At 37.0% G+C, this 13,819-nt stretch overlaps 3 protein-coding genes across 3 annotated transcripts; 2 read left to right on the forward strand and 1 right to left on the reverse strand.

Moving 5' to 3' along the window:
* Positions 1,690-4,598, forward strand: LOC18791166 (lysM domain-containing GPI-anchored protein 1). The gene is made up of 5 exons (XM_007221744.2): positions 1,690-2,732; positions 3,091-3,208; positions 3,294-3,455; positions 3,558-3,589; positions 4,012-4,598. The coding sequence occupies exons 1-5, from the start codon at positions 2,063-2,065 to the stop codon at positions 4,305-4,307; spliced, it is 1,278 nt and encodes a 425-aa protein (XP_007221806.1). The 5' UTR covers positions 1,690-2,062; the 3' UTR covers positions 4,308-4,598.
* On the reverse strand, positions 5,004-5,570 carry LOC18788335. The gene has a single exon (XM_020558057.1). It carries the CDS (start codon positions 5,568-5,570, stop codon positions 5,004-5,006), a length of 567 nt encoding a protein of 188 aa, XP_020413646.1.
* LOC18793753 (RNA polymerase II transcription factor B subunit 4) lies at positions 7,792-13,767 on the forward strand. The gene is made up of 12 exons (XM_020555601.1): positions 7,792-8,696; positions 8,793-8,881; positions 9,029-9,299; positions 9,560-9,606; positions 10,452-10,489; positions 10,572-10,617; positions 11,323-11,376; positions 11,492-11,560; positions 11,754-11,830; positions 12,524-12,619; positions 13,210-13,283; positions 13,397-13,767. Exons 1-11 carry the CDS (start codon positions 8,666-8,668, stop codon positions 13,280-13,282), a joined length of 891 nt encoding a protein of 296 aa, XP_020411190.1. The 5' UTR covers positions 7,792-8,665; the 3' UTR covers position 13,283; positions 13,397-13,767.

Consider the following 13,819-nt stretch of genomic DNA (forward strand, 5'->3'; position numbering starts at 1 on the left):
TTACATGAATTTGTGGCCTCTTTTCATATTTTGGGTTTCATCAAAATCTTTAATTTCGTAATACCAATCCTAAATTAAACTAATATTCGCTGCGTTATTCGTGAGCACCAAGCAATACGAAGACTTTTCTACATATATAATGGTTGAATATATTGAGTAAGGTGTACTTATTAAAATTTTATTTTTTTCACAATTCAATATATACTATTTGGTCATTTTATATTAGGGTAAATTAGTAATTCAATAAATAATTGGTAGTAGGGTGTACTCATTTAATTTTAAGGTTCGTTTAGCAACACTTTATATATATACACTTTCAACATTTATTCACCGTAATGCTATACATTTTCAATGCAAGTTTGTACTTTATTATTACTAGCCTCTACGAGAGGCTTTTTTTTTTTTATATAAAAATTTAAATTTATTTTATAATTAAAAAGGATAATGGATAGTTGTGTAATAAAAAAAAAGAAGATCCATCATCTGATTTTTCTTTTATTTTTAATTTTTTTAATTTTTTTAATTTGAAAAAGTGTGAATTTACCATATTATCATCATTTAATTAATAATTTCAATTCTTAATGTTTGCATTAATCAATGACATTTTTTTAATATTTTGAATGTTTTACTATTCTCTACCTTTTATATTGTATATATAGATTAATTTTTAAAGACGACTATTTTTATATATATTTGTGCAAAAAGACGAGTCACGGAATATTCACTCAAACTCGAATGCTCTACTTTGTTATTTTTAAAATAGAGTATTCTACCATTAACATTTTATTGCATGATGCTCATGAATTTATAAGCTGTGAGATTGCCACTCCGATGATAATAAGCAAAAACTACTAAAATTGCACCACATATATAGCAGCTACAAAATTTTATTAGATATGATGACACATTTTATACTTAACCATAGAAGATTAACCAAACTATGTAGATTTGAAATTTCAAAATCTATTTTTCTTTTTTGGGTACATTAATTTCAAATTGTATTGATCTTTTCATTGACGATTCCATAAATAAAAACACATCAGGCCCCAGTGTCAGCCTCAGGGCTTTCATCTTTTATTGAGTCGCGACAAGCAGGCTCAAGGCCCACGACCCATTTTATATTGGGTCGGTTATCCGATCCAGATTTCAGCCATTGATGGACACGCGACTCACAAACACGCAGAATATGAAAGAAACTACCCGATCTAATCACGTGAAACCGTGTTTTACACGTAAAAAAAGTGCGCGTACATAATATACCATTCCAAGTCCAACCAGCAAGAAAAGAAAACCAGAAGTTCTTTCACTCATGTCTGAAAAGCACCGGATAAAAACTCCATAATACAAGACAGTGGGGTCCAGTTGGATGCGAATAAATCTCAACAAGGGAAGCTGGAATTACCAAAAGACCCCCAATACTACAGTCCAAAAGTGGCGGGAATATTGCAGTAGTGGACAACAGCAGGGGCAAGGATGGTAAACGAACGGCAAGTCCTTTGACAGGAACGACGTCGTCTCGATTGGCAACATTACTTTGCAAAAGGCAGAAAAATGGAGAAAAATGGTAGGTTTGACGAGGACAAATTGGTCCAGCAGAAAGTTATGTCCCAGGCTCCCAGCTCAAGAATCTGACTTGTGTCTGTACACATCACTCTATGCTTAATACAAAACTATTGTCTTCTTCTCTATCTGTCAGCTTTCTTTGCCTCTTTGAAAACAACTTTCCCTTCTCCATCTCTCTCTCTCTCACTCTCTCTCTCTCTCTCTGAGCTTCAGAGAAACCAAAAAAACCCTAAACCCAGAAGCCAGAAACCTACTTGAATATCCTTAAAATTTTCAGTTTTTAACCAATTTAAACGCAGCATTTTGGTGTCCAGCTTCCGCCATTGAAGACCCAGCTTTCCATTTGTTCTTCTAAGTATAAAAAAGTTAAGCGAAACCCAGAAGGAAAGCCCTCGAAACAAAAAAAAAAACGCTTCTTTTTGCTAGTCGAAGCTTCATTCTTAAACCACTGCTAAACCCTTTTTCTCTTTTGCTCTATTGAGAGAGATAAATCCCAAAAATGGTAAATCAAAAACCTTTCCACAAAACCCACATCTTCCTCTCTCTTCTAGTGTTCACCAATGTGGCTCTGCTCGTGACCTCCAAGTCCACAATCGAGCCCTGCGCGAACTCAGACTCGTGCAACGCCTTGCTCGGCTACACCGTCTACACCGAGCTCAAGGTCTCCGAGGTGGCCTCGCTCTTCCAAATCGACCCAATTGCTCTTCTCACCGCCAATGCCATCGACATTTCGTATCCTGACGTCGAAAACCACATTCTCCCTTCCCAGCTCTTCCTCAAAATCCCAATCGTCTGTTCCTGCGTCGATGGAATTCGCAAATCGGTCTCGACCCACTACAAGACCCGGCCTTCCGATACGTTAGCCTCCATCGCCGATTCGATATATTCGGGTCTGGTATCTGCAGACCAGATTCGGGAGGCCAATTCCATTTCGGACCCTTCGGTTCTGGATGTGGGGCAGACTCTTGTGGTGCCTCTGCCCTGTACTTGCTTCAATGGGACTGATAATTCGTTGCCTGCTATCTACTTGTCGTATGTGGTGACCCCGGTGGACACTTTGGCTTGGATTGCGGCTAGGTACTCGACCACCCTTAGTGATTTGATGAATGTTAATGCCATGGGAAGTACGGCCATTAAAGCTTCTGATATACTTGCAATCCCATTGCCTGGTAATTTCTGTTTTTGCTCATTTTATCAAGTGTTTGATATTGAAACGTATTTTTAATGTGGTTTTCTGAATTGGTTCTTGTTGAATTTTGGTATGTTGAGTTGATTATGATGCTGCAGTTTGTGGGTACTCTGTGTTTTTGTAATTTTATAATTGTTCTGTTCTAATTTGGTGGTATTAGTGCTTCATGGTTTGATTACAATTTTTGCACTAATCGGGGAGTTTGTGTATGTTAATGGGTTTTGATTAATTCAAAGTTCAAACCAATAACCGTATCATGAATTTTTGAATTTTTCCTTTTGGGTGGTTATGGTGAACTGATGTCTTGTTTGTCTGGATTTTGTTCCTCACAATTGCAGCTTGTGCATCAAACTTCCCGAGATATGCCGCAGATTACGGCTTAATCGTGCCCAATGGGAGCTATGCCATTACAGCAAGTCACTGCTTGCAATGCAGTTGTGGGCCTGGGAATCTCAAGTAATTGAGTTACTTTCTCATCTATTTGCTCTCCAACTTCTCTGTTGATCTAGTGTTAATCACTTTTGTGTTTTTCTTTCTACAGTTTGTACTGCCAGCCTGCTTCATTAGCAGTTTCATGTTCGAGCATGCAATGTAGAAACAGTAACCTCATGGTCGGGAATGTTACAGTTCAGCAGAGTGGTGGTGGTTGCAATGTCACTTCTTGTAACTATGGTGGTTTTGTGAACAGCAGCATAATCACAACGTATGCTTATCCTTTCCGATTGTACTTTTCTGTCTTAATATTGTCATTCTGAAATGTATGAATTATGTTTTCATGTCAAACTGATTCCTTCCTACTCTGCAGGTTGTCTACATCTCTCCAACCCCGCTGCCCAGGTATGATGATAGATTCTGCTTGGCTAATTAGAAGACACATTAATATAGATATAACTTGCAATTTAGGTTTATGGATTTCCCAAGAAATATGAACGTGTCTATTTGGAATTGGTTCTCGTACTTTCTTAAACAGAATGAAGCTTTTTACCCTGTTTCTTTCTGAATATTTGGTGCATGCTTTTGATTCTTTTCTTTATAGTACTGTTAAGTGCCATTTCAAATTATGTACTGGTTTATTTGTAGTTGGTTTTAAAGTGTGTAAGGAGATTGTGTATTACTTTCTATTTAAAATAAGGTCATAACGGAGGTTCATATTAGAGACAGGAGAGTGATTTCTTTAGCTGAAAAAAAGCTTCATGGAGCTAGAAATTTTGTTGTGATTAATTTGTAACTCAAGAAATGTACTTTGAAATGCAATGCAGGTGCACAGAAATTTCCACCACTTATAGCTCCACCTACGTCGGTAATCCGGGATACAACCTTTGCACCCTCACCTGCTCCCCAGTCAGATGGCGCCGGTGGCACAGGGGCACCCAAGTCATCTTCATCGGTACCTTCAACAACCAGCATGCTTCCAGGATTGGCCCCTATAGGTGGCCCTGCTGGGAGTGCTTCTGGGAGTGCTTCTGATGCCTGCTCCTTGATTAATCCATTGGCCAATTTTCCAACCGCAGTTTTGTTGCTTTTGTATGTCAAGTTCATGATGGCCATCTTATAATGATTTTGGTTTTGTGTACTCGATGGTGGCGTGAATATTTGACGGGTGTGATTAGTCCGTTAACCTTATATTTGTTTGTACTGTTCAAACTGATTTTGTGGATGTGGCAAATCATCATGGGGTTTCAATTACTGATGGGTTTTGTTTTGCTCAACTGCCAGATTATGAAGCACTATGAGGTACTGGCAGTTGCCATCTCTGTAATCTATTCTTGTTTTCACTTTCTAGACCCTCAAGATTTGCCTAGACTAGTTATCTTAAAAGTGAGCAGAAAAGTTCAGTAATTTTACATGTCCTGATTCTAACCTATTTTTTCACTCTCTCACCACCACAGCCTATTTTTTTAATACAAATTATTATTTCCTTTAACTATTTTTTCACATGCCCCTAACTCATTTTTTCCACTCTTCCTCATCACCATTGGCTTAAAACAAAATGTCTAGAGGTTATAATTGTTCAACCCAAGAGGTTACAATCTTAGTTAAAAGGAAATAAATGCTATATATTTTGCATGAAAGATGATCTGCTTATATATATATATATATATATATATAAAGAAATTTTCTTTCCGTATAGAAAGGAGATCCAATTAATGTATGCCTTACAATACTCTTCCACGAATGAAGAAGAAAAACAAAAATGAAGAAAAGAACCAATGAATTAATCAATCAATTATATGCTTACATGACCAAGAAACTAGCTAGCTACAATATATTGAACATCGTCCTTGTCACAAAAGGTATATGCGAGAATGAGCACAGTAGCTGCAAGAGCTTGCAAAAGAAACCAATACGCTATCACCTCTCTCTGCCAAGAAAATCCATGAGACAGAACCTTTGTCACAACGGTGACGTCGTGCTGTTGATACAATAGGGTTTGGAAAGCCGGATCGAAGAAGTCCTCAACCCCATGAACAATGAGTCGTCCGTTGTTGTAGACATTCCATTCAGTGATTTTGACTCGGTTAATAGAAGCGTATGATGCACCCGTACGGGTTGGTAAGGAAGTAACAACGAGAGGATGACCGGGCAAAAGAGTTCGAACATTGGAACCATGACCAACATATGCCTCTATTGTATCTCTGTCGAACTTGAATGGCACAATGTGGTACTTAAGGAGTGTCAACGGAGGCTGTGGATACTTGGAGTTGAAGAAAGCTTGGTCTCGAGGACAAAAGAGGGTAAAAGTGGTGTTGGTGTGGTTTAGGGATTGTATTGCTGGCATGATCACGGCCTCAAGAATGGTGTCTAGGGTTAGCGACATGGCATGATAGCCCTTGTCAGAGAGTACGGCTGATGGTTTGGGTTGGTGTGTTTGCTTGACAGCTTGACTGGTACTAATAACAAATAAGAGACTTGAAGAGAAAACAAGAAGAAGAAAACAGATTGAAAACTTGATGGAAGCCATAGGAGAAGACGAAGCAAAAGCAAAGGCGAAGCTATGTGTAATGGAAAGGGATTTTGGTGTGAATGGAAAGGCTGAGGCTAAGCGCATATATATATATATATATACAGTTTCCAAATCCTACCCTGCCTCTAATTGGTTTCCAAATCCCTTCAGGATTCCTTTTTCTTTGCCGAAAAATGGAACACCTACGCTACTTGAATTGAGATAATGATTTGGCCCTTGGCGGTTTCCTTTTTTCTTGGGGTTTTTTCTTTAAGGCCAAGTTACTTGTTCTTTCCTAAGCTGTGAAGGACTATCGATGCATATCCTACTATGCTGGTTTCATTTGTTTTGAGTTTGTCTTATTTTTCATTTTAAAATGCAATTTATAATTTGCTTTAGCAGTTTTTAAAATTAGTTTGTTATCCACGGAAAGTTGGTTTACAGATATGCAAAAAATAAGGTCTACCTATGTTATGCGACTAACTTAATGAATCGCTCAACATAATTAACAAAAATGGTAAAATGAGACTTGATCATAAAATTCAGTGACTTTTTATTTTTTTTATATATAAAATTGAGTGAGTTAAATAAGACAAATTGAGTTTTAGGAGTAAAGTTAGATTCAAGTCATCCTAGTATAAGTGTGTTTCTTTTTTTCTTTTTTTTTTTTGGTCGGAATCAGGTTTCATTAAATAGAAGGTCAAAGTCAGATTACATCAAAATGAACTCAAATAATTGAGTTCACACCAAATGCAACACAAACATACATAGAACCCACTACAATAATAAAACTAACAAAATACTTAAAGCACACATAAAGGCATTAAGCCTACATGACGGAATAACGAAACTTAAGTACAAGTTCAATGGGCAAATCACCAGTTAAGCCAAACAGTAATTAACCCAAAAAAAGAAATTATACAACTCCTAAATGTGCTGATCCCCTTTCTCCTTGCTGACAACCAACCGCGAGGAAGCTAAGGGGGGGAGGTGGCCACTGCCCCTCATCCCCTCCGCCCATCTTCCCCTTCCTCTCCTCATCTTCTTTTCTTTTTCTCCCATATTTTTCTTTCCTCTTATCCCCTCTTCTCCTCCCCTTCCCCTCCCCAGATAGTCTAGATATGTTTGTTTATTTATTTTGTTTGTTTAGTTTTGTAGTGTTCCAGGTGGCTGATGTTGTCTTTGTCTCGGTGGCGGCGACAGTAGTGATGCTGGATTGTGTCTCTCCTTGGGAGAGTTGTGATACCTGATGGCTGATGTTTTGTCTCTGTTTTGACGGCGGCGGCAGCAGCGATGCTGGTGGTAGTTGTTGGGATGTGGTGCTCTTCTTTACTCTGCGCCAACCAAAGAACTATGCTTGGTCATATGAGGTTTTCTTTGTCAGGTTCTGAGTTGAAGTGAAGTGCTTCTCATGGATCTTTTATTGTTGTTTCTGTGTTCGTCCTCCGTGTTCTCTCTTGGTTTCTGCTATAGTGTAACTTACAGTTTGTATGGGTGTCAAAGGACTATGATTTTGCTCATAGAAGGCTTCTTTTGACAATTGGAATGTTCTGTGGTCCTTTTATGTGGTTTACTATTTGGGGTTTCTACCGTCCTCTCATGTGGGTCTATTGTGTTGGTCTCTAGTTGTGGTTCTTGTCGGAGGTCTTTGTGTTAGGTTTTATTTTTGACTTGTTCTTTTATTGTAATGGTCTAAAGTGACCTGAATTAGACTCTTCTATTAGTTTATGACATGTGTGATACTTTTTCCTCCCTGAGATTTGTCATATGAGGTTGCCCTAAGAAGGTTTCAACGAGGCCATTGTATCATGTCTCTCTTTGTACGTCTGTTGTTTTATGAAGGGTAAACGGCCGAATACCCCCTTGGACTATATCCACTATCGAAATGTCTCCCTTGGATTATTTTTTCAGCCAATTTAGCATTCAAATTATTTTAAATGGCCAATTTAGCCCCGCCGTCAAGTTTTTAGACTTCCATTCAATTTTCTGTTAATTATAAGGGTAAGTTTGTCATTTTACAAGGACAATACCAAAAAATAATAAAGAAAATGTACAATCATAATTTCTTTTTTTTATTTTATAATTATTATTCTTTTTCCTTTTCCTTCTTCTTCTTCCCTCTCTTTTCTTTCTCCTCTCCTTGTCTCTAGAGAGACTGCTACTCCGTGGACAAAGTACAGGTTGTGGACCAGAACTTTGGTCTCTTTGGTTGTTGGGTTGTAGCTCATTAATTTGCCATGGGGTCTGCCCCCTAAAATGCCCGATGTTGCTATTTCACTGGAAAATACCCAATCTGCCATGGGATTAGGGTTGTAGATCATCAATCTGCAGTGTTGTAGAGGTGGGTCTTCTTTTCCACCTCCACTATTGCTCTTTCATTGGGAAAACATCCAGCTTTTTCACAAAAAAAACCTTACAGAAGTGGGATTGCAGAGAGAGGGTTTGGGGGATGGGGTGGGGAAGACGTTGATTCTAGGGTTTTTTTCTTTTTTTTGTTGGGTGTGTTTTGTGTGTTTTTTTTTGTGTGCTTTTTTTTTAAAGATTTAATTATTTTTAACGGAAAATTGGATGAAACTACATGGAAACTAACGGTATGGGCTAAATTGGCCATTTAAAATAGTCTGATGGTTAAATTGACTGAAAAAATAATTCAGGGTGGACATTTCAATAAACGTTATAGTTCAGGGGAGTTTTCGTCAATTTACCCTTTTATAAATGAATTTCTCCTTATAAAAAAAACTCATAAATGTGATTTTGAAAGAAAATAATAAACAAAATCCTAAATATAATTTCTCACGCACAAATGCGACATTCAGCTTGAGATTGAAAGCGGTGTCGTTTGAGTAAATTCTCAATCGCCGACGCCAAAGTTCCGGCGCGAGGATTTAACCAATAACATAACATAACATCAGTGTATCAGTGATCAGTCAGTGCTCATCAGACAGCGTAGAAACGCACGCAACTCAGCTATGGCTTCTGCTCCTTCAAAGCTCTATGCTGGTCTCTCTCTCTCTCTCTCTCTCTCTCTCTCTCTCTCAATCTTCACGGAGGCACATTCCATTGTTAGCCTTTAAGCGTTTGATTGTGTTGTTGCAGATGATGTTAGCCTTCTGATGGTTTTGCTCGACACGAACCCTTTCTTCTGGAGCTCATCTTCCCTCCCATTCTCCGTGTTTCTCTCCCATGTAATCTCACCCTTGCACTGCTAAACCCTAATCCCCTGTTGGGTTTCTCAGAAGAACGTCAAAGTTTCATTCTTTTTAAGCGAATTTAATTTCCCCATTATTAAATCAGGGCTAAGTATATTTTCAATCCTTGCGATTGTTTTACAGGTGCTTACATTTTTGAACTCGATTTTACTACTCAATCAACTCAACCAAGTTGTGGTTATTGCTACGGGATACAATTCCTGCAGTTACATCTACGATTCTTCTACCTCCACGAACCAGGGTTCTGATAATGGAAGAATGCCTGCGCGGTGCGTTAACTTGTTGCAGAAGCTGGAGGAGTTTGTGATCGAAGACGAGCAATTGATCAAAGAAGGCTTGAGAGAAGGGATTGCTTCTTCGCTGCTATCTGGGTCCTTATCAATGGCTCTTTGTTGTATCCTTTATGCCAATGCTTGTTTTAAGTTTGGGTTCGTGGGTATCTAACTGAAAAAACCCCATTGTGTGCTAATGGCATTTGAGAATGCACTGAGTATTTAAGTAGATTTCTTATTTTAGAATGCCGGTCCCGTGGCAATGCTTATTGCAGATATAGGAATTGTGTTGGAGCTAGTCCATAATAACTGAGCTATTTTATTTTGTGGGAACATTTAAGTGCATCCACGCAAACTTTGTTGACCTATATTTGATGGGTAGATATACAGAGAGTTTTTCGATCTGGACCGCTTCATCCTCAACCCCGGGTGAGTATCATAGTAGTTTGTGTATAAACTATACAGAAGTTTCTTTGGCTGGTCAATGGTGCATCATTAGATAATTCTCAAATGTATTATCGGACTATGAAGTGTAATTGTTTTATTTTTCTTGGATGACTTGCATTATAATCTGGTTAGTACTAAACATTGATCATGTATTGTAACTGCTTTGCTGTATTTCTTACATTTGTCCTTGTTAAGACATTTTATGACCAATCAATTTGATTCGTATTTCTCTGTAGCTTGTTCAATGTAGTTTTAGTGAACTTATGTCCTAGCTGATGCATGATAATTCATCTTTTTTCCTACCCAAAATAGTTCTGCAATATAAAAGAGTTCTATTGAATGCCTTCGAAAACACAGGTAGGTGCAGATGATCAACATATTTGCAAGTGAAACTGTTAATAACCAAAGCACGGGCTAAATGCAATTCTCTAAGCACATTAGGTGCAAATCATCAACATAATTGCAAGACGTGGATTAAATGAAATTCTTATTAGATGGTGGCTATTGAAAGCATGTACCTATTCTCTAGATATTAGAACCGTATTGTGAGACAATCTTCACTGTTCCCATCAAAGATATCAAATCCTCTATATTTTTGGTTATTTCTATCAATACATTAGAGTATCCTTTGTGAGATGTTGGTGATTCTGACAAGATGAAACAGTTTCTTAGTGTCCAATGTTTGACATCATAGGAACTCATCACACTATCATTTTGGCTTGCAAAATGGATGTATGCGGCAGTGTATATATTATTTTTATTATACCTTAAATTCCTTTCACAAATGGATTAGCTTTTAAGTAGTGTTACTAATATATGGGATGCAGATTTTATGCTTGCAGGGATCATCGGATGGACCTGAACAGTAAGTTATTTCTGGTATTTTGCATTTTTTGTGTTCTTTCCCACCAAAACTCTTACAGAAGTTTCTTTTAATGTCCTTTCAGATATGTTGCAATCATGAATGCCATATTTTCTGCACAACGGTCTGTGGTATGCAGTTGATCCTTTTCTTGATCCTTTTCCTGTTCCTGAAAAGCATAAATTTTATTTTTTTTGGGTATACTATTCTTCACTGTCAAATGCGTCCTTCTAGTGATGATGTTTGGAAGTTTGTTTTATAATGATTTGCAGTTGGTTTATTTTTTTGATCTCTGTTTGCGGTACAGACTTTTAGGAACTTTCTGTTTTCCACTATGAAAACTTAAACTTTCTTAGACTCTTGGCATTTATTTTGGTACTTTTTAGTACAAGTGATTTGTCTCTTACAGCCCTTTTGATAAATTTTATGAAAATGAAACAAGTATTAGGTGGCCATTCTTAATTTATCACTAATGCAGAGATGTAACTTAGTGCCGTATATGCTCTTTGTATCTGCTTCTAAAAGATGATTGTATACAATCAATTGATTTGAAATCCAAATTTGCTCTTCTGTTTGGAGGGCAACAACAATGATCTGTAGCTGTTTGGACCCTTGCCTCTCTCTCTTTCTCTCTCTCTCTCTCTCTCTCTCTCTCATCATTACGCAGTTCATTTGAATAAAATAAATACTTACTTTCTTCTACTTTCCAGAAATCCAAACTTTGCCTTAAAAGTTATGATTTTGTTATTGCTTATCTACTTACCAAACTGTTCTCTGTTACTAGCAACATCTGGTTCACGAACGTCAAATGTGTCATTGATTTTCTTCCACTTCAGGTTCCTATAGATTCTTGTTATATGGGCTCTAGCAACTCTGCCTTCCTACAGCAGGTAGCTTGTCTTTAGAGCATCTTTGTGATGGATATTTTTTGTAGAATTTGATAAGTGTTATTATCTTTATTCTTCTGTTTGCTGTACTAAAATGCTTCTGATGGATGAGTAACAGGCTTCATACATTACTGGTGGTGTGTATCTGAAGCCCCAACAACCGAATGGGCTGTTCCAATATCTCTCGGTAGGTTAAGAACTTAAACTGGTTGATGTGGAAACATCTTAGCCTTGTGATTTACTTGTTTGTTTCAGTACGTGGTGTTTGGCTAAAGAAAATTGATTTGGGGGTCACTATTTTCCATTTGGTATTATTCACAAGGCTTTTCCTTTTTGTTTCAACTTCTAGAGGCTAATGCAATAATTTAATTAATATGCAGACAGTTTTTGCAACTGATTTGCATTCTCGAGCCTTTTTACAGCTTCCTAAGTCTCTTGGTGTGGATTTTCGTGCCTCGTAAGTAAACTTTTTACAGTCATCAAATTATTTGTCTTCATATTGGATTTTTTATTAGAAAAGAAGAAAACAGGTTTTCTGTAAGAGTTCAGTATCACTTTTAAGATTTAATGCCTATTTCTGGGAGCAAAGAGGAAGGGTGTATCTAAAATTTGATAATATTATAATGGGTGAGAGGCTCCTTTCTATTGAGCTACTTCAAGCATGATTTACAGGAAATGAGAGAGGCCCCATATGATATATCACATTTCATAAAATAATAGCAAAATCTTGAATTAAGTACAATCTAGGTTTCTAGGCTGTTCCCTTTAAAACTCATGTATTTTACAAAGATCAAAATCTTGATTGGAATTAATTGTTTGGATTTGTATTTTTTGGGGTCAATCTGTATAACTTTTTGAACGAGGGTTTGCATCAGGTGGTGGTTCCCTACTTTCCTGAGCTCCATTAGGACATTTGGTTAGATATTTGGTACTAGTTGAGTTGACCTAGTGGTGTTACTAGCTCTAATTCTTTCGTAGATAATTTTTCATCTACTTGTTTTTAGTGGTAGTCATGGTAAGTAAATGATTTGAGTCTACATATAGTGCTTGGATTAATGTGAAACCAGGAAAAAAAGGACAGAAGAAAATAACAATTTTCGGGCCTACATTTTCTGTGTATTGTCATCTTTTGATTTCTTGAATTTTGCAGGTGTTTTTGCCATAAGAAGACAATAGACATGGGCTACATTTGTTCCGTGTGCTTGTCCATATTTTGTAAGCATCACAAGAAATGTTCAACTTGTGGGTAAGTTACCTCCTCTATATGCAGACTACATTATTAAAAGTAAATTAGTCGAGCCAATTTTCCTCTGCTGTCTTTAGTTTTTGATATGCTTGTCTTTGAGGACAGTGGTGACCTTTGATTTCCCTGAAAATCAGAGATCATATCATGATGATAAAAAAATATTAAAGCTACTTCTTGTTTAGTTAGAAAACTAGCCGTAGATACCCACAAATATTATTTACATAATATTTTCAGTCAATCCTATAAATGTTAAGTAATTAAGATTTTTCAGAGAGACATTGTGAAACTTCTTCTGGCAAAACACAAAGGCAATGAAACTTAAGTAATAATTATTACTTTTAATTGAAAGATAATTATTCATTTCATTGTTTTTTTTAAAAAAAGCTTGGTAGATATGGAGGAAAAGAAATAAGTTACTGCATTTTTTTTAATGAGAAACAAACACTACACCATGCCATGGTTGACAATCAATTGCCACAAAACTTTCTCTTGCATAGTCAGAAATTCATTGTTTTGTTAAGAAGCAAGATTTACTGGGATCCGGAAATTCTTTTACCACCATCATTTCTTACCTCTCTTGATTGATGCAGGTCAGTATTTGGTCAAGCCCAGTCAGATGTTAACTCAACATCCAACAAGAAAAGAAAAACTCCAGAGACATAATGTTAGTTCTCTAAATGAGTACTGTTGTATTTTCAGTTTGTGCTCTTCCATATCATATTTGACCGTTCAATGTTAGTGTACTACTAAATAGTTTTTGTTCCCATTTGCTGGCAGTGAGTTCTATGAGAGCTGTCTGGGAACTTTTTTTGCCGAGATACATGTGTGCCTCTCCTCGTAGAATTTTGGCACCATAGCTCAATCGAAGTGCATATCACCGGGTGTGTTTCATGATGCCAACAATTTTGCGGAGGGAAAAAGAAGCCTAGCTGGCTGATTATACAACTAAGGCGAGCTGATAGACCTATTTATGATTTCTTGTATCTGATCTCTAGTGTTTAGAAAATAGAGAGTGGTGGTTATCCCGAATGATTATTAGATGGTAAAACATAATATAAAGAAATTACATCTATGCATGGGGTGAGCACACCACATGAAAAAGAATTACAGATTTGCGTTTATACAGAGTTACCACATTTATCTGATTATACTGATTGCATCCGTTTTTGTGCTTTGGTGGCAAATTCGACTTTTGTTCTT

The sequence above is a fragment of the Prunus persica genome, chromosome G1 (assembly GCF_000346465.2).
Source record: "Prunus persica cultivar Lovell chromosome G1, Prunus_persica_NCBIv2, whole genome shotgun sequence".
Taxonomy (NCBI): Eukaryota; Viridiplantae; Streptophyta; class Magnoliopsida; order Rosales; family Rosaceae; genus Prunus; species Prunus persica.

Excerpts from the sequence above, each read along its gene's own strand:
- LOC18788335 (XM_020558057.1), bottom strand. The coding sequence starts at position 5,570 with ATGTCGCTAACCCTAGACACCATTCTTGAGGCCGTGATCATGCCAGCA.
- LOC18793753 (XM_020555601.1), top strand. The coding sequence starts at position 8,666 with ATGGCTTCTGCTCCTTCAAAGCTCTATGCTG. Across the intron at positions 8,882-9,028 it reads TCTCCGTGTTTCTCTCCCAT|GTGCTTACATTTTTGAACTC; the intron begins GTAATCTCACCC and ends ATTGTTTTACAG. Across the intron at positions 10,618-11,322 it reads TTTCTGCACAACGGTCTGTG|GTTCCTATAGATTCTTGTTA; the intron begins GTATGCAGTTGA and ends CTTCCACTTCAG.
- LOC18791166 (XM_007221744.2), top strand. The coding sequence starts at position 2,063 with ATGGTAAATCAAAAACCTTTCCACAAAACCCACATCTTCCTCTCTCTT. Across the intron at positions 3,456-3,557 it reads AACAGCAGCATAATCACAAC|GTTGTCTACATCTCTCCAAC; the intron begins GTATGCTTATCC and ends CCTACTCTGCAG. Across the intron at positions 3,590-4,011 it reads TCTCCAACCCCGCTGCCCAG|GTGCACAGAAATTTCCACCA; the intron begins GTATGATGATAG and ends AATGCAATGCAG.